General features: G+C 32.0%; 1 protein-coding gene across 15 annotated transcripts in view; it reads left to right on the top strand.

The window, feature by feature from the left end:
* LOC143254385 (rap guanine nucleotide exchange factor 6-like) overlaps nt 1–25,668 on the top strand; it is a 170,432-nt gene extending 144,764 nt beyond the window's left edge. For 12 of the 15 annotated variants that reach the window (XM_076509472.1, XM_076509473.1, XM_076509478.1 and 9 more), the window contains 11 exons: nt 1,721–1,804; nt 3,607–3,681; nt 4,095–4,166; nt 7,366–7,512; nt 7,664–7,772; nt 8,805–8,918; nt 10,679–10,939; nt 15,724–15,888; nt 20,356–20,451; nt 20,784–20,999; nt 22,991–25,668. In XM_076509472.1, the coding sequence (XP_076365587.1) occupies nt 1,721–1,804; nt 3,607–3,681; nt 4,095–4,166; nt 7,366–7,512; nt 7,664–7,772; nt 8,805–8,918; nt 10,679–10,939; nt 15,724–15,888; nt 20,356–20,451; nt 20,784–20,999; nt 22,991–23,022 (1,371 nt within the window). In that variant the 3' untranslated portion in view covers nt 23,023–25,668. Of the gene's footprint in view, nt 1–1,720; nt 1,805–3,606; nt 3,682–4,094; nt 4,167–7,365; nt 7,513–7,663; nt 7,773–8,804; nt 8,919–10,678; nt 10,940–15,723; nt 15,889–20,355; nt 20,452–20,783; nt 21,000–22,990 lie in introns of those variants that run through there. The other 3 variants (XR_013030177.1, XM_076509479.1, XM_076509486.1) reach the window with 3 other exon arrangements.
* The last annotated feature ends 1,334 nt before the right edge of the window (nt 25,669–27,002 follow it).

The following is a 27,002-nucleotide window of genomic DNA, read 5'->3' on the forward strand; positions in this document are numbered from 1 at the left end:
CATGGGTAGTGCATGTGCATTAGGAAAGAATGGCATTTTTGTTCTGTGTGTATAGTGTTATGTCTTTTCAGTCTGGAACAGATTTGTCTTTGCAAAGAACTCTGAATGTTCCAATCAGGGCAGTGAACTGTCCTGTGTCACATTTGTCACCTTTGGTTGTGTTTTATGAAATGAATACTGTTTCATGTTGGTATATACTGTTTCTAGTCTTTTTCATTTTTCACAGTTCAGTCAAAGGTGTGGAAGACAGTTTAACTTTCCATAACATTTTCTGTTGAATCTTAGGTTATTTCTAGAAATCCTATCCAATTACACTGAAAAAAAATCTGCCATGTGAGAATAACATACATAAAATGATAGCAAATAATGCAAAACTAGTTTGCACTCAAACCATAGAGCTTATAGAAACTTTTCACCCTGCACTCTCACCAAAACACCACCCCTAGAGTTCATTGAACCGTTGATAGCCTGCAGACTCTTCATAGTACTAATGTAAAAGACAAAGTTTGCACTATATACTACACAGTAAGATTTTCATTTTAAAAAATATAAAATTAGTGCATCATTTTTACACCTATTTTATGCTGTGCATGTAACACAGTTATTCAGTATTTTGATATTATTTCTAGGTGACTACTTGCAGAAGTAATTGTCATATTTGATACCTAGTGTAACATTGGGATATTAGTATATAACTTTATGTCAATCTTCAATCACTTTTTTAGTTTTGGACAAAAACTGAATTTTGAATAAAAATGAATTTGTTTTGAATGAATTATTTTGAAGACAAAAACAATGTTTAAGTCTTACTGACCTTAACTTCTTGACTAGACAGACAAACAGGGAAACTAAAGGATGATATGAATTGTTTTATTAATAACTAGAACTGGAATTTGGATAGGCAGTGTTATGTTTTTAAATCATTTGGTTGTGTTAATTTGCAGAGATGCCTACCATTACGATTTTGGTGTATACATTACGACTGTATGCTCATACAGACAAATATTATGACTTGTTGCAACTCCCAAATTATTATATATTATACAGGCCTATACAATAATGTGATAAATTGTTCCCCCAGGGCTTGAAAGTGGTGAAAAGAAAATTCCTAGTGAGATACAAATAAATTTTGATAATAAATAAAAGACATAGTCCATATGGCTACTTGCAATAATCATGTTTGTGTTTGAAATAATAAAAAAAAATTTGTATCTTTGACGTCTACCAGTAGTTTGAGTGCGGTGCTTTTCCATACTGGATAAGTGGGGGGAATCCATAGTTATGTTATCAGTGCTTGTCAGCCAATCAGCACTTGCGTAGATGGGTATTTCTTGTTTTCTCTAAGCAGCATAGTCGATTCCCCTTGGTGGGCTCTGCAGATAGCCCAATGTGGCTTTGCTAAATGAAAAAACATACACACTAAGCGGCATAGACACACTGATGCGATCATTCACAAGATGGAAAAAAAGAGGCCTCATTTTCCAGATTGTCTTGTTTCTGGCAAATCTAAAAGGACTAAAACTGTGAAAGGGCTCTATCTACAATCATTACACTCAGTCATTTGAAATAGTTGGCATCTCTGAATTTGACTAGATGGACCTAATTATTGTGAAGGTAGCATAATATTCATTGGTTAATATATATGTTTTCTTGCTAATTCAGTCAGTCTGTTTTTTTACAGATTGCTAACTACTTTGTTTAGAATGTTTCTTGTTTTTAGGATCTGAGTGATTTCATGGACCCATCCCGGAACATGTGTAAATATCGAACCCTGATCAGCAGTGAGCATACACAACCTCCCAAGGTATGTTAGTGTAAAATTAAAAGTCCTAATGAAATATGTGGTTCTGCAAAACAGTTTTTAGAGGCATGACTGAGGTTAGTTGCTGTTACATTTTGCATCTCATTAGAAGAAAACTAGCATATCTGTTCTCTTTGGAAAGCTTGAGGTTAAAAACCCTGAAGGGATTATCAGTAAAACAGACATAAAATTAAATTATTATTATAATTTGTCGTCCTTTGTTTGTAAACAATCTGATTCCAATCCCTATTAGTTGTTGCTCATAAAAATTGATGATACATATAGATTGGTAAGACCACTGTTGTGTCTTTTCTATCTCAACCAGCTTGATGAGTCCTGACATTTATTGAAAAACCTTGTCAACACTGGAAATAGCAGATGTAGTATGTCCCACATATTTTTAGGTTTTCCTCTTTGCTCTCACTCATGGGATCTCTAAATTAAAAAATGTTTTCTCCTGTTAACAGTGTTTTCGTGACTTCCTCTGCAAACAAGAAGAGTAGCTTGCTGATTTGTTAGTTGTTGTGAATGATTGTAACATTAATTCAAGTAAAAATAAATAATGATAAATAAGCATTTTAAAATCAACTAAAGTTGTGTTGTTATTCCTTACATAAAAGCCTAATTTCTAACTGGCTTAAATAAAATTGATAGTAATTACAATTCACTCGCTTAATCTCATTGAAACTCTAACAGCTGTTATGTATAAAAACTGATAATACACATGTATAGTGCCTAGACTGCTGTTATATCTGTTATTTTCTAGCTAGCCTGGTGAGTCCTGATATTAAGCAAAAGGACTTATTGGCACTGGATATAGCAGATGTAGTGTGGTAGACACATCAAAACATATTGTTCTTTGCCTTCACTCATGGGTTTCTAAAATGTATACTTTTGCTTTTATTATTGTATTGCCTAAAAATTGACACATCTATTTCAGTTTGCACTTCATTGAAGTTTTCTATTGGTATGTTAGTAAAGAATTACTGAAAATAAATAAATACAATTAGTATTTGATAATTCTCTCTTATTATTTATTCACTGTAGTATTTGATAATTCTCTCTTATTATTTATTCACTGTAGTATTTGATAATTCTCTTTATTTATTTTTAACCAAGAAACAACTATGCTACGACAATGCCAAGTATGCAAGAGACAGCTTGAATATCTCTAACTATGTAGCTAGATATAAGATATGGATTTTCTCATACCTGGCAGTTAAGTACAAAAAACAGAATTATTAATTGTGTTCGGTGCCATGTGCTGACAAAAGTCTTATCTGGACTGACGAGATTAATGTGAATTAAAACTACAACCTTTAACCTATCTTAATACAACTAATTGAAGAAACTGTAATTTACTGGTTTAGTTTGTTTGTAATTTAACATTATTTTAACAATTTCATTTTTAAGAGGGTTAGGACTTGTATATTTTGTGATACTTACTGTTATAAATTAAGTGTTTGAAAGTAACTGTTATGCTAATGTTTCATTGCAACAGTGACTTACATTGATCACTTGTTTTAAGTAAAATAAATACTAGACATAACTTAAACTGTAAAAGTTTAACAGTGATTCCATCTTGATGGGGCTGTCAAAAACATAAGGATTGAGTGCTCTATTAAAAACTACCGACATGTAACAATTATCTTGAAGCAGTTATAATGAATGTAGGAGCTAAAATGATTTGCTTACCCTCCATGTACAATGAAACAAATTATTTTGCAGTACTGGTTAACAAGCTTCTTACAAAGATAGTAGCATCATAACTGACTTTACTAATGATAAATTACCTGTGGTTACAGATACCATTCTATCCAATTGTGAGGAAAGATCTTATGTTCATCCACCTTGGTAATGATACAAAAGTGGAGGGTCTGGTAAGTGAAGTATTATATGTAATAGGCAAAAAGAACTTTATTTAAATAGACTGTACGTAGTTTTAATATAATTACTTAAAATCAACCAGCAAGGGAGTTTGAAACAAAGTTATGATGGTAAGATCTCTTTAAAAATCTAGCATAATCATGAGAAGTAAAACTTGACTTGAATATAAGTAAAAGTAAAGTAATACAATAGTGGAAACAAAATTACATGGGCTTATAACCACTGGAAGAGAAAAACAAAACTAGGTTTTGAAGTTATTTTTAGTTAAGATAAGATAGTTATGAAACAAAATTTTGTAAAGGGTTCAAAGTTATGTATCAATTAACTTTGTTAAAACGTTCATTAGTGTGTATGTAATGGTATATAATCTTAATGCTTACTAATTTATATATTTTTAAATTTTCAGATTAATTTTGAAAAATTAAGGATGATTGCTAAAGAAATTAGACAGCTTATGAACATGTCTTCTGCTCCTTATGTAAGTAATGGTAACAGTACTTATAATCTTGTTTATCTTCTTATGTAAGTAATGGTAACAGTACTGCTAATCTTGTTTATCTTCTTATGTAAGTAATGGTAACAGTACTGCTAATCTTGTTTATCTTCTTATGTAAGTAATGGTAACAGTACTGCTGATCTTGTTTATCTTCTTATGTAAGTAATGGTAACAGTACTGCTAATCTTGTTTATCTTCTTATGTAAGTAATGGTAACAGTACTGCTAATCTTGTTTATCTTCTTATGTAAGTAATGGTAACAGTACTGCTAATCTTGTTTATCTTCTTATGTAAGTAATGGTAACAGTACTGCTAATCTTGTTTATCTTCTTATGTAAGTAATGGTAACAGTACTGCTGATCTTGTTTATCTTCTTATGTAAGTAATGGTACTGGTACTGCTAATCTTGTTTATCTTCTTATGTAAGTAATGGTAACAGTACTGCTAATCTTGTTTATCTTCTTATGTAAGTAATGGTAACAGTACTGCTAATCTTGTTTATCTTCTTATGTAAGTAATGGTAACAGTACTGCTAATCTTGTTTATCTTCTTATGTAAGTAATGGTAACAGTACTGCTAATCTTGTTTATCTTCTTATGTAAGTAATGGTAACAGTACTGCTGATCTTGTTTATCTTCTTATGTAAGTAATGGTACTGGTACTGCTAATCTTGTTTATCTTCTTATGTAAGTAATGGTAACAGTACTGCTAATCTTGTTTATCTTCTTATGTAAGTAATGGTAACAGTACTGCTAATCTTGTTTATCTTCTTATTTAAATAATGGTACTGGTACTGCTAATCTTGTTTATTTCATTATAAAACTTTAAATGTTCTTTTAATTGATATGTTTGTCTAACAATAGATTAATTCCTAATTTTTCTTTTGCAACAATTGACATTTTTGTGTCAACAATAGATTAATTCCTAATTTTTATTTTGCAACAATTGACATGTTTATGTAATAATGAATTAATTCCTAATTTTTCTTTCACAACAGTATAACATAAAGAAATTTTCACTTAAATTTGTTAAGTCTCAGTTTGTTAGGTAACAGATTCAACATATTTTGAGTTTACAAGAAATTTTAGTGAATGTGAACTGCTCAAAATCTACTACTTTAGAAAGAAAACTAAATGCCAAAGTTGAAATAGGTATCAGACTTTATATTCTAAAAGACTGTATTGACATATAGTTTGGAAATAACTATAGAAATAGTGAATAAGATGGATATAAAGTGCAAAAATTACATAATTGTTTTACTCTCTCTCTTGAATTAAAATGAACTGTCACAAAATACAGTCACATGTTAACTCTATGTATGTGTGTGTGGGGGGTAGTATTGTATGCATATGTCACGTCTTTTACAGAGCAACATTCAAAATTTAATTAGGCATCTTTATTATCAATAGATTTGATATCAAAACATAGTTTAAACCAGATTTTATTACTGTATAAATTCTCATTTCTAAGAAAATATGAAGATAACCTTTTGCTTTTATGTGTCACATGATGCCTCAATGCTCTAAAATTTTCTGTTTTGATGTTTTTTTCCCTGATATGGATTTAAGAAAATCCACCCATTAGAAACACTGAATTATAGTTATTGATAGGCCAGAATTTAAAATAGAAGTCTCCCACCTTCTTTATTCTGTGAGATAACAATAAACCTTTACACCTGTCACAGAAGCTCCTCCCACCTCTTTCATATTTCTGAAATCATTTATTTTCTCGTGCCTACTTGTCCATGGAATATGTTTATATCCAATAAAAAGCTACTTGAGATAAATGAACGTAGTTTCATATCACAATTTGAATTAATCTACAAACAAAAAGACAGGTAATTTTTTTTTGGTGGCTACAAATGTTGTTCAAATTGATTGATCCCATATAGAATATAGTAGAGAAAATAACAGACAAAACATAAACATTTGAAATGTATTTAAGAGGCTTTAAGAATTATGCAAAGGAAATTTGAGATTTTTGAGATAAGGAAAAGTATTTTTGATCTTAACATGAAAATCAGTTTGCACATGTACTATTCAAAACAAATACTCAGTATATTCATGGACAAATCTTTATTTTAATTTATTAAAAATACTTCATTAAAAAATAGGATTTTTTCTACATGAAAGATGTGAAAAAATAAGATTTAATATGATGTTTTACTGAAAACATTATGATATTCACATGAGAAGTTCCAGAGGTTATGTAAATGAAATATGAAAATTGTAAGATAAAGGTATTTTTATTCTTAATGTGAAAACTGCTTTGCATTCACACTAGTCAGAACTACTTCAAAACTTTACAGTAAAATCTTTGTGAAATACTTTTTTGAAAAACGTGATATTTTGTTTAGAACAAACTTTACACTTCAAATAAAGCTTAACAAATTTTGTTAAGATGCACATAGTAATGTGTGACTTATAATAAACATTAATCCTTCAGTATGAAACCAGTCCAATGGACCGACTCTGTGCCTGTAAGGTTAATAGTTTACAATGTGACTGGCTGTCTTTCAACCAATCAAAGAGTGCCATACCAGCATAATCTGTAAAAGTATAGGCAATCATGCTGTTCTCATCAGAAATGTGAGGAATCTACCCATGGCTCCCAAGACAGAATGCTAAATGTTAAATATATAGAAATTAAAAGTTTGACAGCTGAAGGCTTCTCCATAGAATAGACTGAGGAAAAATATCCATTATATCATTTTCTCAAGAACAAGATATGTTTTGGAGGAGATTCATCTTCCAGTAAGGCAGTAATCCTAGGTATTCAGAAAATAAGGTTAAACAGTAGCTTGAGGCCAATGGAATACCCACAACTGTAGTTTACCTAATGTGATTATTATTAAAATTGTTTATATTTGTAAGGAAACTGAGGTGAAATGGCAGCAAAGCAACCTGACATTCATAACAATATTTCTGAATCAGGGTTTGATTAATTTATGGTCACATTGGTAAAATACTAGTGCATCTTAGAACTTGTGGGCTCGTATTCTGTAATGATATATTGTACTGACCAAAATTATTAATTGTTTGTGTATTTCCTTTGTGACTTCCAATACAAAGCTTAGTGAACAGTAATAGCATGCTGTTTTAAAATAAATAATGTTAACCCACAGTAACTATTTATAAAATACTATTTTACACATAAAATGTGCTTTGATGTTTTGACCCAGGATCTTTTCAACATGCTCGAGCTGGGTGGAGCCAACCCTTCCACTGCTATGGCATCTCTGAACAGTTTTGCTACATCTAATACTGCGACTGTAAAAAAAAGGAAAAAAAGTACTGGCCAACCTCATCCAAAAAAAATGTTTGAAGAAGTAAGTATCTTAACTCTTGTTCAACTATACAAATAAAAATCTGTAAGTAAATTAAGTTAACACACGTGTAATTTAAACCCCATCAAAAATGCACACATTGTAAATGAAGCAAGAAAAAAAAATGTGACTCACGTTTTCAATGCTTTCTTAGGCACAGATGGTGAGAAGAGTAAAAACATATTTAGCTAATCATAAAGTGATCACCGATGAAGACCAGTTGAGAAGTATGTCACTGGAATGTGAACCAGCAGTTGTGACAGGTATGTCATCTCATAATATGAAGAAACCACTAGTTGGAATGTGAACCAGCAGTTGTGACAGGTATGTCATTTCATAATATGAAGAAACCACTAGTTGGAATGTGAACCAGCAGTTGTGACAGGTATGTCATTTCATAATATGAAGAAACCACTAGTTGGAATGTGAATCAGCAGTTGTAACAGGTATGTCATCTCATAATGTAAAGAAACCACTAGTTGGAATGTGAACCCGCAGTTGGGAAAGGTATGTCATCTCATAATATAAAGAAATGACTAGTTGGAATGTGAACCAGCAGTTGTAACAGGTATGTCATCTCATAATATAAAGAAACCACTATTTGGAATGTGAACCAACAGTTGGGAAAGGTATGTCATCTCATAATATAAAGAAACCACTAGTTGGAATGTGAACCAGCAGTTGTGACAGGTATGTCATTTCATAATATGAAGAAACCACTAGTTGGAATGTGAATCAGCAGTTGTAACAGGTATGTCATCTCATAATGTAAAGAAACCACTAGTTGGAATGTGAACCCGCAGTTGGGAAAGGTATGTCATCTCATAATATAAAGAAATGACTAGTTGGAATGTGAACCAGCAGTTGTAACAGGTATGTCATCTCATAATATAAAGAAACCACTATTTGGAATGTGAACCAACAGTTGGGAAAGGTATGTCATCTCATAATATAAAGAAACCACTAGTTGGAATGTGAACCAGCAGTTGGGAAAGGTATGTCATCTCATAATATAAAGAAACCACTAGTTGGAATGTGAACCAGCAGTTGTAACAGGTATGTCATCTCATACTATAAAAAAACTATTAATAAAGATCGCTCTAAAATCTTGATTTTTTGTTATTGTTATATTTTATAAGCTCTTTTATAACAATGTAATTGGAATGCAAAATTGAACAGTATGGTAACTAAATATGATATGATTCTTTACAAAATTAAACTATTGTTAATCAGGTTTTTCAATTTCTATTGTGACCTAATATGTATACTACCTGATTTACTGTTGTACGTGGTAGGTCCTGCTAGTGTGCTACCTAGGAAACGACATCCTTCACCCACCCTTTCTATGGCCAGTACTACTAGCAGTACATCAGAAGGGAAAAAATCAGTTAACTCCGGACCAAAATTTGGTAAACTCATATCATATTTTAGTCTTTTGATTGTTATTTGATCTAAAATTCTGAACCTAAAATGAAATATTTCCTTTAAAATTTTGGTGGCTTTAAGTTAATATTTAAATTAGTATCAGTTGTGTGTATGATATCTTAAGTTGTCTTTTACTGATCACAGTGAACATGCATTACAAAAGATTTGAAGAATACATAGTACTGGTGTTACTAATTTATTTACATGAATTATTCAGTGGACATAAAACTCCACCCAAACCATTATAAATCAGTAACAGTTGTTAGATAGAATGATAGATTTGGCTTTATATTTATTTTTGATATGTATTATAATATTTTAAAATACAACATAAATGTTAACAGAGTGAAAGTAATATTCCAATTTCAGTTAAGCTCTGTTTTCGATCCAATAAATTTGTATTATAGAGTCCTTGAAACAAACAATATCTTTCAAATTCAAAGTTAAAGGTAAAAGTGTTAATTACCCACATGAAAATTATTAATTACTTATCAAGAGCATTATTTTTATTTTTATTACATTTTTTAGATTAAAAGTAACTACCTGATGTACGAAATTTTTATAATAAAACTGGATTAAAATAATTACAAAACTAAATGAGATATAGCTTAAAACTGTAACAGAGGAATAACTGAAATCAGCAAGAATACTTTGCTAAATAAATGGAATTAATTAATGGAAGCTGTGGCCACATGGGAGACATGTTTAGTACCTGTATATTTGACTATTTACAATTACAATTATATCATTTCCAATTTAGAGGTAGAATTTTCTATAGTGCAATCATTAACTCTATGAACACAAACTTGATCAGTATGACAAACCACATGATCTCAATGCACTCATTTAAAGTTGTTAAAGTCTTGGTATTATTTTCTTTTAATATAATATACGTATCTTCACAAAATTTGGCAGACTTTTAGTAAACATTATAAATCTTTCATATACAAAAATAATATTTTTAGTGAAGTATTTTCAATAAACTAAAAAAACAGAATTTTCTATGAATATATCCAGGTTTTTTTTTTTACTAGTACACCACATGCATAGTGATTTTTATGTTAGGATTAAACAAATACTTTTCTTTATTTCAGAACTTAGATTTCGTTTGCATAATCTCTAAAACCTGCTAAATACATTTCAAATATTTGTTCACAGTAAAAACATTTTTATATGGTATTTTCTCTACCCTATCTCTATACAAGTTTGATCAATTTGAATGACCAAGTAATCACCAAAAAGTATATTAAATAAATCTAAATTACCCTTTTATATTTTTAGAATGACTTCATATTGTAACATGAAACAACATTTGTTTATCTGGTGTAGTTTTAAATTTGTACCAATATACATTTATTTATACTTAAGTTTTATTGGCCTATCAACCCTGTCTAACTATAACCATTTATGCCATTTTAAGTTGTAAATCACTTAGAAAATGTAAAGCTTACATTAGGCTATCACATTACCTCACCCATGAGCTGCTCGAAAGCATGCCTCATGATACATTTGTATCTGTTTTATCTAACGTAACTTTAACTAACCTAAAGAGATCCCCATTTTTTACGTTTTCTGTTGACTGTTGATAACATTCATCCCTACTTTTTTATATTAATGGTAGTAATACACTAAATAATTTTTATTTCATTAAATAATGAACCAAAGAAATACAATAATAACATGCAAAGAGGAGACAATTCTGGGCGTTCTATGCTAATTTTCATTTCCAGTTTCATTTTTACAGGAACTGAATCACCTCAAGCTGTTAGAAAAATGTTAGCCCTCTCTGATCACACTAAGCTTCGCCCCTACCAACGTACTAGGCCCTCCAATTCATCTTCTCCATCACCTTCCCCCAGTGCAGCTAGACGATGGCAAGACAGTGGCCATGGTCGCTCTCACAGCGATACTCAGAATCCTTCTATACATCCAGTAGATCTTTCAATGGAAAGTTCTAGTGTGACTAGTTTAAATAATCTCCTACAACGTAAAATACAAACTTCAGGTAGTATCTGCAGCTTGAATATTAAGTTGTATGCAAAATATAGTTGCTTACTTGGTATTTCTGAAATGTGACTACATCTTCTCAACCTTGTTTTGCCCTCTAACCATTGCTAAAATTTTATCACTAACAGCACACCAGTCTTTTATACCATTTATTTTTGCACCAGTAAAAAACGTGCTGATAACTTGACTATCCTACACCAATCATACTGCACCATCTATACTAACATAGATAATTCTGTTTCCCATTCTAGCACAATTCTCACTATCACAGTTGCCATTCTAGTTTATAGATGTGTGTTTTAACTCATTCTACATATAATTTGACTTCTTGTGTTTGATTTCCATTGTTTCTACTTGTTTCTTTAAGAAATATTTCTGTTTTCAATTTGTTCATATGAATTCAAGATTTAATATGGTGGATGATGAAATTCCCTCAGTAGTAGGTCCTGCAATCTCAGAGTCAGAGATGTCTGCTCAGGAGCACAAGCTTAGTTCCTGCTATGTTAATTTACCTGTACTGCCTTCTTTTGTGGTTCTCTTTTTTGTTTATTTGTTCCAGTACTTGGCCTGTTTCCCATGATCTATCACCTATTACACTTACTGGTTAAGTTCATCAGCTGATACAACTGACATATTCTGATGTGCCCACTGAAGTTCACCATCTACTTGGTGTTTCTTTCAACCAACTTCATCATCTGTGTCTTTTATTACTCAAAACCACCTTCACGTGGACAACTCCCAGTACATTTGTTGCACACATGACCTGTGTTTTTTTAGGAGCAATGTTACACATATCTGTTGTCCTTTTACTGGTATAAGTCGACATGTTATTATTTTTTATCTTATATCAATATTCATCATATTTCAGGATCACACCTGGTAGTAGGTGTTTCCATGTCAGGTATGCTGAATATTTTACCTTCACACTAAATCTGTATACTTTTATAATGCTCACTGTGGAAATGGGATGTTCTATGAGACCACTAATCACTTATCATGTGGTGTGTATATATTTATATATTTTTCATTATTATTATCATTGCATTATACGTAAAGGACTGTCAGTTATGCACTTCTTAAGTAAAGCAAATAAGGATTTTGTACATCCTCACTGACCTGTGATTCTTATAATCAGGGTTTTTCTGCCATTCAAAATAGGGAATTTCAGGTATCTATTGCACTGTCTGTACTGTGTTATTCCTCCAGGCTCTCTAATATATATTCCTCCTCCATTTTCTTCTAAACGAGCATGGAAGTCTTTGCTACTTCCAGTTCTGAGTCACTGGAGTAGTGGACTATGGAGGTTTCCACATGAGTGGGGTTTGTACAATCAACCAAATCAAACTTCATGGCTCATATTTAATGATTCATTGAAAATGGGATATCATCATTATTCATACTGATCTCACCAGTATATGTCTGTTGATGTTTTTTTCCCCAAATGAACCACACTTGACATATACAACAGTATTCCAAGGTGCTTTCCCCCGAGTTCATATATGTATCCAATGCCAGGTGCTTCATTTGGATGTTTTCTGCCCAGGTGGACTGCACTTGGCATAATCCATCATATCCCAAGGTGCTTCCCCCCGAGTTCATATATGTATCCAATGCCAGGTGCTTCATTTGGATGTTTTCTGCCCAGGTGGACTGCACTTGGCATAATCCATCATATCCCAAGGTGCTTCCCCTGGATGTTTTCTTGCCTGTACATACCATATTTTTTTTATCTTTCAAACTTATGCAAAATATTTCCAGTGGATGTTCTTTCTCTGATGTACTGCACTTGGCCTATTCATACACAACTTACAGTCCTTTAGTCCTAGCCATATATGCTTATATATAAATATTATTACATCTCATGCTATTGCTTGCTACATATGTGAACCAATTATACTCTATCCATTGACAACAGGCTAATTCTGTATTACCTGACATGTGTCTGTATTACATTCTGCCCGATATGTATTACTGTGTTTGTTACTTGGCATAGAGCATAACTGTTCTAGAAGTACTTCTATACTCCAGAGGTGTACGTTTGTTTCTTATTATGGCACACCTGTTCTTTCAAGACAATTGCTTTCCACTTGACTGAATACTGTTGTGCCTTCACCAGCCTTTCCACCTTTGTAATGTGGTACTTAGCTATGGGTGAGTAGAAGTGGTACTGTTTCGGAAATTAACATTTTCCGACACCAAAGTACTTACCTCTTCTCACCTACCACTTACCCACTGATGTGCTAGTATTTCTAGTTTGTATCAGCAAATATTTAAAAGTGAGATAGATGGTACAGAGTAGTCATGTGATCAGCTAATGTTCTGAAATGGTGCAAATATTAAAGGGTATAAAGACAGGTGTCCTGTTAGCGATAAAATTTTAATAATGTTTAGAGGGCACATCAAGTTCAAGATAGTTTTGGGTGAGGGTGGTGAGCACCTATCAGAAATACAGTTTCATTGTAAGAAAATGTTAACTTCTAGTATTTCAAACTTTTAGAGTATCATAAATTTCTTTAAAGAAAAGAGGAAATTATGCTTTTATCAAGTGTATCTGTTCAATAATTATTATTATGTTGTTGTTTTTCTGTTAATTTTTTACAGAAAGGCTGTTCCAAGTATAATTGCACTTGAGAGAATATTTAATCACCACATCATGTTTCCCTAACTTGTCCATGGTCTCATCTTTGTCCTTGTCTCCTGTCAGAAATACAGATAACTAATTATCAAGATAACTTTAGAATTGTTATGTAGCAGTTTCTAAACTTTCTTGTATCCACTAATTCAGTAAATGTATCCAATTTTTTTTACATAAGATGGATTTAAAAGGATGTTACTGTAGGGTTGTATAAACTGTATGTTTTAAATGAGTTATTTTTTGATGGCTTTAAAGTTCTCTAATTTATATGTAATTAACAAATAATGTTTATTGCTTTGGAATTTTAAATTATTTTTAAGAGGTGGGGGGGAGATGAGACATGCACCCTCAGGATAAAGCAGCCCCAAGATGTAAAGGTACCATATCTGTTTCCTGACAAAGTTTACACTAACTCAGCAACTGTATATTTCTGATTTTGAGTTATAACATACTCAACAGGAGTTAATCAGCAACTGTCTTTTTCTGATACAGTACTTATGCAAACTCTTTATTTACGCATGTCACGAGCCTTCTGCCTCCCCTATTGGAATTGAAAGATTCCAACATGTCTCTCGTGCAAATGCTTAACTTCTCCATTAATAGGGGTATGATGCAATCATATGATGCATGTGAATCTTTCTGTATTTCTCTACCAAACTATCACTTCATGTTCCACTAAGGTTTTCTTACAAAGTTGTTTTCTTTCATTTATTCAGTTTTCATTCAGACAGTTTCTTTGTTTTAAAATTTTTATCAGTTCCAGTTGCATTATTCTTTCTCACAGCTTGATTTTCATTGACTCTTCTTCACTATAAATTCCAAAGTTAATGGTACCACTTTGGGGGTCATAACAGTGATTAATGTTCTTTCTCAGGGCTCAGGTGAGTTACCTGATGGTGGATTTGTATACTGGGATATCAGATGTTATGTAGGACAGCCTTGTTCTTTTGATATTGCTTCATTTCTTCCCAGTTAGACTGAGCCTGTTAGGACTAATGAAGACTTGGATTGTATACTTGCCATACTTTTCCACCCTTCACTTGAGGAATCAGTTTGTACTGACGAGATGTGTTTAGATTTTGTTTCTGAGGTATATGATGTTTTATCTATTTCTCCTGTATCTTATAAGCCATGTCCTTCCTAACTCCATGACCAATCTTGCCACTCCTTTTTCATCTTTCTTTCCTCCCTTGATCAGTTTGCAATTCAATTAAGTGATGGGATTTGCATGGCTTGCCCCACATGGGCTTCATTTCAACTCATGCTTTCATACCATTATGCTGACTGTCTTTTCTTGGACCAACAATTTTTAGGTTCCATACTGCATGTTAGAAAACCTAGGATTTCTGTAGAAAGTCTCAGCAAGAAAGTGTAGAGAACAAAGATACTGCAAAACAGTTGTAAGGGTAAAATGCAGATGTGAATACTTGGCATGGGTCAGGCTGATAGGTGATCTAGGGATGCCCATTCACTTCCTTCCTACTTACTCACCCATTTATCATCTTTGGCTCTAGCATTGCATACGTGGTTTCTTTTTTGTTGGGGCTGTCTAAGCAGTGATGAGATTTTGGTTCATGTCTGTTTACCATTGACTTGTACTTGGGATTTACCTATGTTTCCATGTCTGTGGTGATAGGTTTTTGACACAATCGAAGAAACACTAGAGCCATGGGTTGCATCACTCTACCCTTATCAATATTTTTATACTTTTGCCTCAGTGGCAGCTACATATGCCACCTATTACCATTTCCCATTTTTCCCAACTTTTACCTGTACCCTCTTCTTCATTTCAATGATGCAACTCATGTTCCCAACAGCACTGGTGACTTCCCAGTGAGTTACGGTGCAGCGGGAGCTTGGATTGTCAAATTTTTTAATTGATGGCACTCCATCATCAATGTTAAATGGATTCTTCAGGTTTTATCATAAGGATTTGTGATCTTTTTCTTTTGTCACCTCCCTTATCATACTCAACAGGATTTAATCAGCAACTGTCTAGCTAACAAAAGATGTGTTGCTTAAAGAGAATAAAAATAAAAAAGTGACAATTAGTTTTTAGTAAAAGTAAACTTGCCGTAAACTTAACATTGTAAAAGGGGTAATAATTGCAGTAATATTAATATGGAATTATACATGCATACTTGCAGGTGTGGTGACATCCTTAGATGGCAGTAGTAGAGGTGACTATCGATACCATCACAGTCATGAATCAAACTCAATTCACACTTCTGTTGGGTTGCAGAACAATCACATCAACTTTATGGGATCAGGACACTCACCTTCACAACTTCAACGCTTCAATTACAGTAAATGTATGTTGTTATATATAATTTGTACTAAACTTTTTTATATTTTTTCCATTATAAATTTTATTAATATCAAAAGTAGATTTTATTATGATACTTTACTCAAGTTAACTGGTGTAGTGTTTTTATTTGGATAAAAGCACATACCAACACAATTTTTATGGTTTTATAAGAAATAGCTGTAGTGTTGTTAGATTTGTAAATAAAAAACAATCTCTTTGCATTCATGCATTAAGAAGACACATCATATATGTATATATTAAAGATCTGTAAAGCCCTCTGTATTTCATAAAAATAGACTGATCAATTCATCTGTAGTCTATAGTTGAGAAAGACTTACAAACATACTCATTAAACGTCTACAGTCTTCATAGTTCAGAAAGACAAATTAACACATTCATTATTTCTGACTATGGATTCAATCAGTTTAACAGAAGTTGTTACCATCAAGATTTCCATATCATAACTTTTAATGTTTTTTGTATTTTAACAAAATTTAGCAGACTTTAGCAACATTTAGCAGTTAACATTACAAGTCTTTTGTACAAAATTAATTTAGTTTTTTAATTAAATATCCTTGCTAAAAAATTGTCTATGAATAAATGGAGGCAAGGAGTTGACTGCTATGAGTTCAAAATTATTTTTGAATGTAATTTTATTTGTATAATCTCAAAAATTTCCTAAATAAATATCAAACTTTCTTCAGTAACACATTATATTTTTTTCTGTTATCCTAACCATATCTGTTCAACCAATTTTATCCAACTCATAAACATCATAAAAAAATACAAAATAAATTACCATTCTTTTTTCTTACTAGAACGATTGCAATTTGTAACATGAAACAACTGTTTACTCTAAATACCTTGAAGCTTATAACACTATATATGTCTCTTTATGCATAATTTTATTGTCTATATAATAATCCTATCACATCAGTTGTAAATGTCTTGGTGAACATGCAGTTCATGTTACTGTATCAAATTATGTTACAGACAAGCCTGTCATGAGCATACTTCTGAAGAATTTTTATAATGTACCATCTTTATACTTGAATAAAACAGATAAACACATTCATTAAATGTTTGTAGTCTTTCACAGTTCACTTAAAATAATTACAGTATGTGCTTCATCCATACAATATATAAAAGATATGTATTTGTTAAATACATGTATCTGTATAGCTTTTTCAACTCAGTAACATACAATATCACATTTACTAAGCCTAATAACTTTTATTTAATCTTTAGTCAGACATGATTTTGAAAAATATCAAATATATATTGTAGTAAGATCACCTGTGTTAGTTATTGGATCACTTATATGATTTTGTAAAAGAATTATAAACATTAAGGAATATATTGTAGTAAGATAATCTATGTTAGTTATTTAATCTAATGGTGACATTATTTGGGAAAAGAAGTGTAAACATACAGGAATATATACTTCAGTGTAGGGCTCAACAGATCTGCTATGCATCATTGTGACCTGGCACATAATGTTTTTCCTCTCCTAACCTGGACTCAGTCCCAGGGATAGACTTTTTGTAAATATTAAAATCCTTTTGTACATGAAGAAACAAATTGTTAATGAAGTATTTTTCTAAATGTTCATCCATAGAATGTAGATAGTGTTTCAGAGTCTTAAGTGATTTTTCACGTTAAGATTAGAAATACTTTTTTATCTCAAAAATCTCAAACTGTATCTGTATAATCTCTAATGTCTCATAGATAAATTTCAAACTTTTTTTTAGTAAAACTTTATATGTTATTTTCTCCACCCTTACTTTTATACAAGGTTAGTCAATTATATCAACTTCATAACCACCAAAAAGAACATTAAAATTAACCTTTTTTCTGTCTAGAATAACATCATACTGTAATATGGAACTACATTTGTTTATCCTAAGTATTCTTAAACCTGTGACAGTATACTTGTTATACTGTTGGTAATAGTTCACTAATTGATTTTTATTTAATTAAATAATGCATCAAGAACATATAGTTATATCACTCAAAACCAGACAATGTTCCATAACTCTCACAGATTCATCCAAGCTCTCTTCTTAATATGTATCCCCCAGGAGTCAACCTTGTACTTAAAGAGAAATAATTTTGTCTGTACAGAAGACAAAATAACATAATACATCATTAGATGGATGAAAACATTGGCTTTCTATTGGCTATAAAAAATATAACATTAAACATGACAGAGTTATTGGCAAATCTTGAAAGACAGGATGTGACAGGTGGGTGTGGCAAGAGGGATATGAAGTTTGATTTCATAACTCTTTAACCCAACAAGATTGAAAGCTATTAAAATTTTGATTAGCTTGAACAATGGCAATATTATAGTTAGTATATTACATTACACTTCATACTTATTGGGAGGGGTGGTTAATAAATTAAAGAAGAGTGATTGACAAGGGAAAACATGCACAACATAAATGTGCAGGAAGTTCTTGTCTATGCTTGTTTATATGTAAAATATAATTTACATCATTCAGTAATGGTGCAGTGTGAAACGTTTGTGGTAAGAATTAAAACATAAAATCATGAAAGCTAAAAACTTAGTCTGAGTCCTTAATGTTTGGGCTGGCTCGAAGATCCAGAGCAAACTTATCTATTCCTTCTTTAGTGATTGTTGACATGATATAGAAAAAGAGGTATAATGATTAAGGTATATATTGTAATGAGATCTTACTTATCAAATTATTGACATGAGTTAGAAGTAAGGAATGTGCTGAACTGAGGTCAGCTGTCTCAATTATTAGATTGTTGATTCATAATATGGGCAGTTCTCTTAATTATTAGACTGTTGAATTAATTATCAGAAAAATCTTGACTAAAGGCAAAAAAATGAAAAGTTATCAACTGTTGTATTTATGAAGCTACATCTTATTTTTTCAGTCTTAACAGGTTTCATGATCCAACAGTTTTAGGAGTTCACATATTGTAGGATAATGATTACAGTATAACCATGTGGTATTTTCAGATCAAACTGATTTCCCATAGAATAACAAAATAGGTTCATATAATAACTGGATATTTGGTCAGAATATTTACTACAAAGTAGTTCTTAGTTCTCTTAGTAACTTAGTTCATCAGAAACATAATGGACACAACAGTACAAAGGCACAGCGAAAAGTCTTTATACAAGGCAACATAAATACACTGTATTTTTGTAACACATTAGATGGTCATCTTATGCCGGAAAGCTACATCCAAAACCCTCTCTCAAAGTTTTTTTTAATGATACTGTCGGACATATCCAAAGCAATTAATGCTACATATAAATGAACATCTCATTCAAACCAGAAGACCAAGAGCTATCTCAAGGAAATGAGAGAGACCAAAAGCAGCTAGACCAAAAGCAACTTTGCAGTTTTTTGCCACATTTTATGTGAAAAGTGCACATACCTCTAAGTAAGCAACTAACAAATTTGATAAACACATACATTAAAAAATATACCACATCTAAAACATGTACCATTTCATAATATTTAGTATGTTAATAAATCTTGTCAGTTGTATGAGGTTTGGTTCTTTACAGTAGGTGTATGTTACTTATTGGCAATAAATTTCAACATTAAATGGATAGCACACAAACCATTTGTTTTAAAATAATGTATATTTAAAGAAGTCAAAGGTATGTACAAAAATTCATTCCTCTATCATTTTAAATAATTATCTCTTCTTTTTCTTTGTCACAGTCCAGGTAGATTCAATTACTTGAGAACACCCTCTACTCCTGTACTCTGTTATCACAATACAGTCAGTGATAAATTTGCTTTCATTACTCTAAAGGCTCCCACACTTTTATCCAGGGATTTAAACAATTATATGTCAATATTTTACACAGTCTGGTTCAATTACTTTAAAACCCAATTGACCAGATTAATTATTCTTTTCTATCTCTGTTGTTAAAATTCAGTCTGTGAAACTTTCACTTTATAAACAGTCTGTTGCAACTAAACTGACTATCACACAATCTCACTTCACTTTCACTACCTTACTTTAACTTTCTACGTGCACTCTGTATCTACACATATTTATAATATACAAGAGAAAAATCTATAAATATTGAACTCTTTAGTAAGAACAATATTACACATAATGAGAAAAACTTAGAAAGTTTCAAGAAAGTTGATGTGAGCAATGTTAAGAAAGCCTCGTACAACAGTTAAACTGCATACATATTATATGACTCGTACCAAGTTACATAATAAAACTTTTCATAATTATTGCATTTAAAATAATCAACTTTTAACACTTGTTATGAAGACTAAATAATAACTCATAAACTAAAGATTGTAGTATATCCAACAAATCTTAATTGTGGTCTGTTTTTTTTTTAACACCTTTCTATACTTATCTTTATGATTATAAGAATTGTTACATTTGTGTGCAGTCCTTTTCATGTATTTTTGTTTCAAAAGTAGACATGGTTTGAATATTTTTCTTTCTTTTGCAGTATCACACTCTTTACCTGTTAACCAGATAAGAACAAATGCTCCCTACATTTCTCTTGGTGTCCCAGTTCTTCCACCTATTCCTATTGGTTCTACAGGTATTATGACAACATTTCCTTAATTATTATTAGGCCATTGTGTTGGATGTTTTGCAAATTTATAATACAGAACAGATTTATTATTCCATTGATAGAAATGTAGTTTTTGTTGCTGATGTTTGAGGTGAGATTGTATAATGTATTCTGAAAATTATTTGCCTATTTTACACAACCATTATGTATTTTAATCTCAGCTATGAAATGTCTTTGAGTTAACCCAACCTAGCACCATTTGACAGTTTACTTAGAAGTATTGTAAAGACTATTAATCACTTCTACTTAATCAGAAAAGATTTACTTCAATTAATCACTTAATAATTTTTTGACAACAGGTCTTCGACCATCCATCCTCACGCCTCCACCCCTTCCTCTAAGAGATGCTCCACGTTACCCTCCAATCCGAGGACAAAGGCCTTCAGATTACCATTATTCCTCTAAACACACCTCTTATGGAAGTCCTGTGGGTCAGTTAGCCCATACACATAGTTATGATGGTATGACAATCGTAGATTACTATAACACAGAGGGAATGGACCCTGAAGAAGATGGTAAGTAATGTAAAACATCACTGAAAAGTATCTGGTGTATGTACACAAGCTGCTTACCTTGAATCATTGCCATGTTTTTACTTTAACAGGTATCCCTCTAGTTACAGGAGAATTTAAAAAACAAGATGTTCATTACTTCTATCATCATCCAACCTTGCATATTTAGTGGTAATATTCAATATTCATCTTATAAGAAAGAAACCAACAGATATTTTATTGTTACTTAGGTGTCTTTGTAAATAAATGTATAGTATTCTCCCTTCCCTTCTAGATACCTTTTCTTATGGATTAATTAAAATTAGACACATATTTTCAACAATGATATATATATTCTTCAAGAAAAGAAATGCAAAAGGAATATTTTTGTTATTTTAAAGAGAAATATATGTAATAATGTTACAAGCTCAGAGTATGTGATGCTACACGTGTTAAGGCACTGATTGTCAGACCAAAATGCCAATAAACGTTGTGCACTTTGAAAACGGAGGAAAACATCGGATTTTTCGCCAAAACTCATTCGTGTCCAACACATTTGTTTGAGAGATCTGCATGTTCTGCAAGTGCAACATGTGCAAAATCCCTATAAAAGTGACGGGTTCTCAGTTTCCATAGCTCAGTGTTAAGCCACCGACACGCAATACAGTTATGCCAAGACTGACTGAAGCACAACGCAACAACGCCATTGGTCGCTTGGAAGCAGGCGAATCTCGATCAGATGTTGCCAGAGCTGTGAATGTCCACCCAAGCACCATCACAAGACGATGGACTCGTGACCGTCCACGATCTGGCAGACCTCGTGTGACCACGCCTGCACAAGATCCCAACATCCGGGTTACGTCACCTTCGGGATAGGACCACCACTGCGACGTCTATTGCCTTTACCATACCAGGGCTGCGTAGGATTTCCGATCAGACTGTACACAACCGTCGATGAGATTCTTAGGCCCCATGTGCAACCCATCATTGTGAACATCAACGACGTTTTTCAACATGACAACGCCCGTCCTCACACAGCCCGACTCACCACTGTCTTCTTGAGACACCACAACATCAACGTTCTTCCCTAGCCCTCCAGATCACCAGATTTAAACCCCATCGAACACCTTTGGGACGAGTTGGACCGACGTCTGCGACGGCGACAACCTCAACCTCAGACTCTACCTCAGCTTGCAGCAGCTTTGCAGGCTGAGTGGACAGCCATTCCACAGGATGTGATTCGTCATCTCATCGCTTCCATGGGCAGGAGATGCCAAGCAGTTATTGATGCTCACTGGGAGCATCAACTTCAAATAGTGAGCGTGAACTTCGCCTTTGCAGACTTTGGATGTTCAGCAGTGAATGTGCAAAGTTTCACACATGTGATACAGAACTACCCGGAATAAACTTGTTAACAATGTGTCTCAAATTTTGCCTTTTGCATTTCTTTTTTTGAAGAGTGTATATATCATAAACATCAGAGTACTCTGTTTCTTTATATTGCTGTTTACTTTGATGATCACTCTTGTGTAGTGAATTCTCTTTTTTTTGATTCCTTTGGTACTGCTATAAAAATTAACAAAATATTCAACTGATTATAATCACGACAATTAAATGTTTAGTGAAACAATAGCAGAGGAAAATAAAGGGAAAAAAGTGTAAATAAAAATTAATACATGCAGTATCAGTAAATTGTATTTATTTTAAAAGCTTTAACAAAATCCTAAGTTTTTTTGAAGCATTCTGTTACTTTTTAGAGACATTTTTATTAAATACTAATTATTAAATGGAAGTAAATGTAAATGATTTGTTTGCATATTAATAAAAATATAAAAACTAGCAATAAATTATGAATACTTTCTCCTTTGGAATCTGAAATTATTCCTGAGAAGTTTCACAACCTTCAAGCTGAAAGGTACAATATAGGAAATAATACCTTTTCTCATTCCTAGTAATAGTAACTGTTAGTGATATGAATACCTAAAGTAATAATAATAATATATCTTTATCCACAGAAGATGAAGAAACGCAAGTATCAGCAGTGTAAGCAAAAAATTTATTTTGCTTACGTAGCAGGAATCTCAAGTAATTATGTATGGCTATCGGGTAGAAGCTTCCTAGTCTGTGTTATATTCTGACTATTAATAAAAAGGAGGACAAAAGTCAGAGCTGTTTCAAGTGTGGAAGATCAGAAAAGTGAGGAGAAAACACCCCACAATAAACAACATAGGAAACCAAAGAAAGGCTTCAGTGTAAAATACTTCCTTGATGTTGCTACAGAAACCCGATTTATTTCCGTCTTGATCGTACATTCACTAAATTCTTGAACTTGTTCTTCCTTTGTACATAAGTTGAGGAAGAAAAAAAAAGATGCGGTTCGTACTTGGAGGAAACTCTACAATTGCAACATGGTGGTTTCTTTCTTATTTTAGCTGTCTCATAGTTCACTGTTTTTAGATCCCATAGCATATTCATAGTTATCAAAAGTATTACTTATAAAACATATTCATTATGTGTGTGTTTATATAAAGTAACTTGTATAAAATCATGTTCATTATATGTAGATATGTTAAACTTTTTAAGGAGAACAGATTGAATTTTGTACTCCAATTATTTCTACCAAGATTCTATTAATATTCTGTAAAATAAACTGCAACAAATTACCATTTTTAAGATACAATGTAAAATATGATGATAAACAAAAGTTACAAAATTGAGATATTTACAAGTTACTATCTCAACAATGGTTTTAATCAGATATTCGTTTTTAGTTCCAAAAACTAAGGAGGTATGCTATTTATTTTTCCATTTACATTTCTAAGTGACTTGTTTTTATTTAATAGTACCTGACTGTGTGCAAATCAATCATAAAGATTTAAAAACACCTACTTTCACTAAACAGTTTTGTTTTGAAAGTATCCTAATAAAAATATACACTTCTTTACTGTTCACTTTAGGAGCTATTATTATGATTATTGATTCTTTGTGGATAGAATATTATTATATTTGTAATATGGTGACAATTCTTCGCTCAGTTCAGTTTAAGGTTTTGTTATTTTATGAACACTATTTAATTTTTCAAGATATTTTAAGACCCACATTTATTGAGTTCATCACTAATAACAGAAAACAAAGTTCCAACTGGATATATGTGTGTGTGTATTTTTTGTCACAATTTTTGCAGCCTAAGTATGTGCTCCAATAAAATAAAGTGTGAGAGTTATTTCACATAGTGAATTATGAAACAAGAAAAATAATTATATAAGGTTTGTTTGTTTGATTTTTGAAAGCCACACCATAGGCTATCTGTGATTGCCCACCATGGGTATCGAAACATGATTTCTTACTGTGCAAGTGTGCAGGCATACAGTTCGGGGGCTTGATATTATGTGTAAACTCAACACATCATGAACAGCAACACCATGGTTCTTTAAGTTAGTTGTAAAAAAGTCAAGGTTAAAACAGTAAAAAGAAGAGTATAGGAAAATTGGGACACAACAGGTTAAAATCTTATCTTTGGAAAAAACAGCATGGTCCTGAGACTTAATGTGTGATTTTCACACTTGTGAAACTATTTGCATTCACTCCGTCTCTATAAGGGTCAATTGGTAGCTGTCTCATTAAATTGAAACTAATGTAATTAGTATGCAACTTAAATACATTAAATTAAAATTGATATCAAACAAAAAGACCTTTATTTAAATCTTATTTCAACATATACACACCATGGCAAAAACAAAATTAGAATTTTGCCCATATACTCATGAATTCAGCCATCAAAAATTTAAAAAATTAGTTTTAAAAGTATGACTTAGTTAATGTAAATGAAAATATATTTAAAGAAGATAAACTTTCTATACTAAGTATGTTAAAAGATGTCTTATTTTAGTTATGCGACATGAAAGATACAAATCTTTTATGTGCCCATGAGATACAAATGCTCAAGGATAGGCTGGAGTGCCCATATTCTCCACAGCCTAAGCAAACATTTTTAATTCTATACTATTAACAACCACAGAAGAAGAAAATAATAGCAGTAAATAGTTTAAAATAATTTTAACAGCAGCTGATGATACTAACACAACTCTCACCTCTGTCATTGATAAAAAATTTTTAAATACAACAGGAAATGTATATATATATCATTCAAAATGTATAAAAAGTAATGCCATAAAGCATTATTATTACATTAAGACTTAACTTCAAACACTGTTAAAATACATTAGTTTGATAATGAGCAATTTATTCCTATCAAATACAGATGCAAATATTGCATCTGTTTGGATTATTTTGAATTTTGCACAAAGCACGCGAGAGCTATCTTCACTAGCCATCCCTAATTTAGCAGCACAAGACAAGAGGGAAGGCAGGTAGTCATCACCACCCACTGCCAACTCATGGACTACTCTTTTATCAACAAATAGGATTGACCATCACATTATAACACCCCACAGCTGAAAGGGCGAGTATGTTTGGTGCAACTGGGATTCAAATCCACAACCCTCAGATTACAAGTAAAGTGCTTTAACCACCTGGCCATGCTGGACCATTGCATTTTATATTGACGTTTGAAAGAAAATTAACAGTTTAAATATTTATTTTGCAGTTGCTCTCAAATTGTTTCTTCCAACCTGATATGTAATTCCTAGTGCACTATTCAACTTTTCAATAAATATGTACTCTGAGTAAGATACTTCAATACAGCTTGTTTTCAAAAACTAAAATAAATCACATCACTCTCTCAAATTATATTTTAATACTGCTGGTACACTAAAAAAAATATTTATATGAGGTGGCACAAGGAAGCTTTCCACACATTGATAAGTGTGGCTTTGTTCTATTAAATACATTTGAAACAAAAATTCACTTGAAATAGAAGAAAAAATGAAATTTCAAAAAATCCCTGAATCCTTTACATGCAGTTGGTACTTCAGTTAGAAGTACTTCCTTTGGTGTACATATCCATAAATGTTGTAGTTTGTTATTACTACAATAAAAACCATAAAACAATTCAGTATAAAGTAGTTTACGTTATAAAAATTACACTAGTGACACACACTGCAATGGGAACTCTTCAACAAAAGAGCAAATACAGGTCTTTTCATCATATAAATAACAGCAGTTGAAAGTAAGGCTTTTAAAATATGCATGTCATATTACACCCAAGGAAAAACAGTTTCTACACTAAGTAACTTTCCAAACTAATGTGTGGAATATATAGCACTCAATGAAAAGTAGAACAGTAAATGTAATACAAACATTACTATTTCTCTTATGTGATAACAACTCAATCTTCGTATTACTTATGTTTTTGTGGCATATCTTTTCATTAGAAATGAACTCTGTGAAACAAGTCCTGGATAATGGGTCAGTTGGATATTTAACAAAGATCACAGGTAGTGATTGTGTGTTTATACTAAAACACTCACATTAATTTCTACTTAACATAACACAGGCGTCTTCGAATTTCCTTCACTTTTATCAATGTTTCACAACACTTCATTCCTTAAACTTAGAAGAAAATCACAAACCTGCTATCTATTCTATACAGCTATGTAACACCGATTTTAAAACCTGAACAGATCACACAGTTTCAAGTTAGTCTTAAAATTCATAGAAGTTCTTGTTATTTAAACATTAGTTATAACTTTCCAGGTACAATGGACCCCCAAGGCATTTTGTTTCAAATTAGAGATCAAAGTTTTATATAACTGTATCAAACCCCTTGACCCACAGCAGAAATCCAGAAATATTAAATAAATTAATTTCTACACTATGTCCATTAACAAAGCACTGATTTATTATCAGCTGTTTCTTCCTTATAAATACAAAACAAGAGAATTAAAATGACTGTAAGAGCAAGACTTACAGAAGTTTGGAGACAATTCCTAAAAATGAGGCACTGATGACAATGATTATATTCTTGAAAATCAAACATCTTGAAAACTGAGAATCATGAGGTGGAAAGCAAACTCAGTTCTAATGATGAACTCAACACATGATTAAAGCAACCAAATCATGTAGAAG

Source organism: Tachypleus tridentatus, chromosome 6 (genome assembly GCF_004210375.1).
Source record: "Tachypleus tridentatus isolate NWPU-2018 chromosome 6, ASM421037v1, whole genome shotgun sequence".
Lineage (NCBI taxonomy): Eukaryota > Metazoa > Arthropoda > Merostomata > Xiphosura > Limulidae > Tachypleus > Tachypleus tridentatus.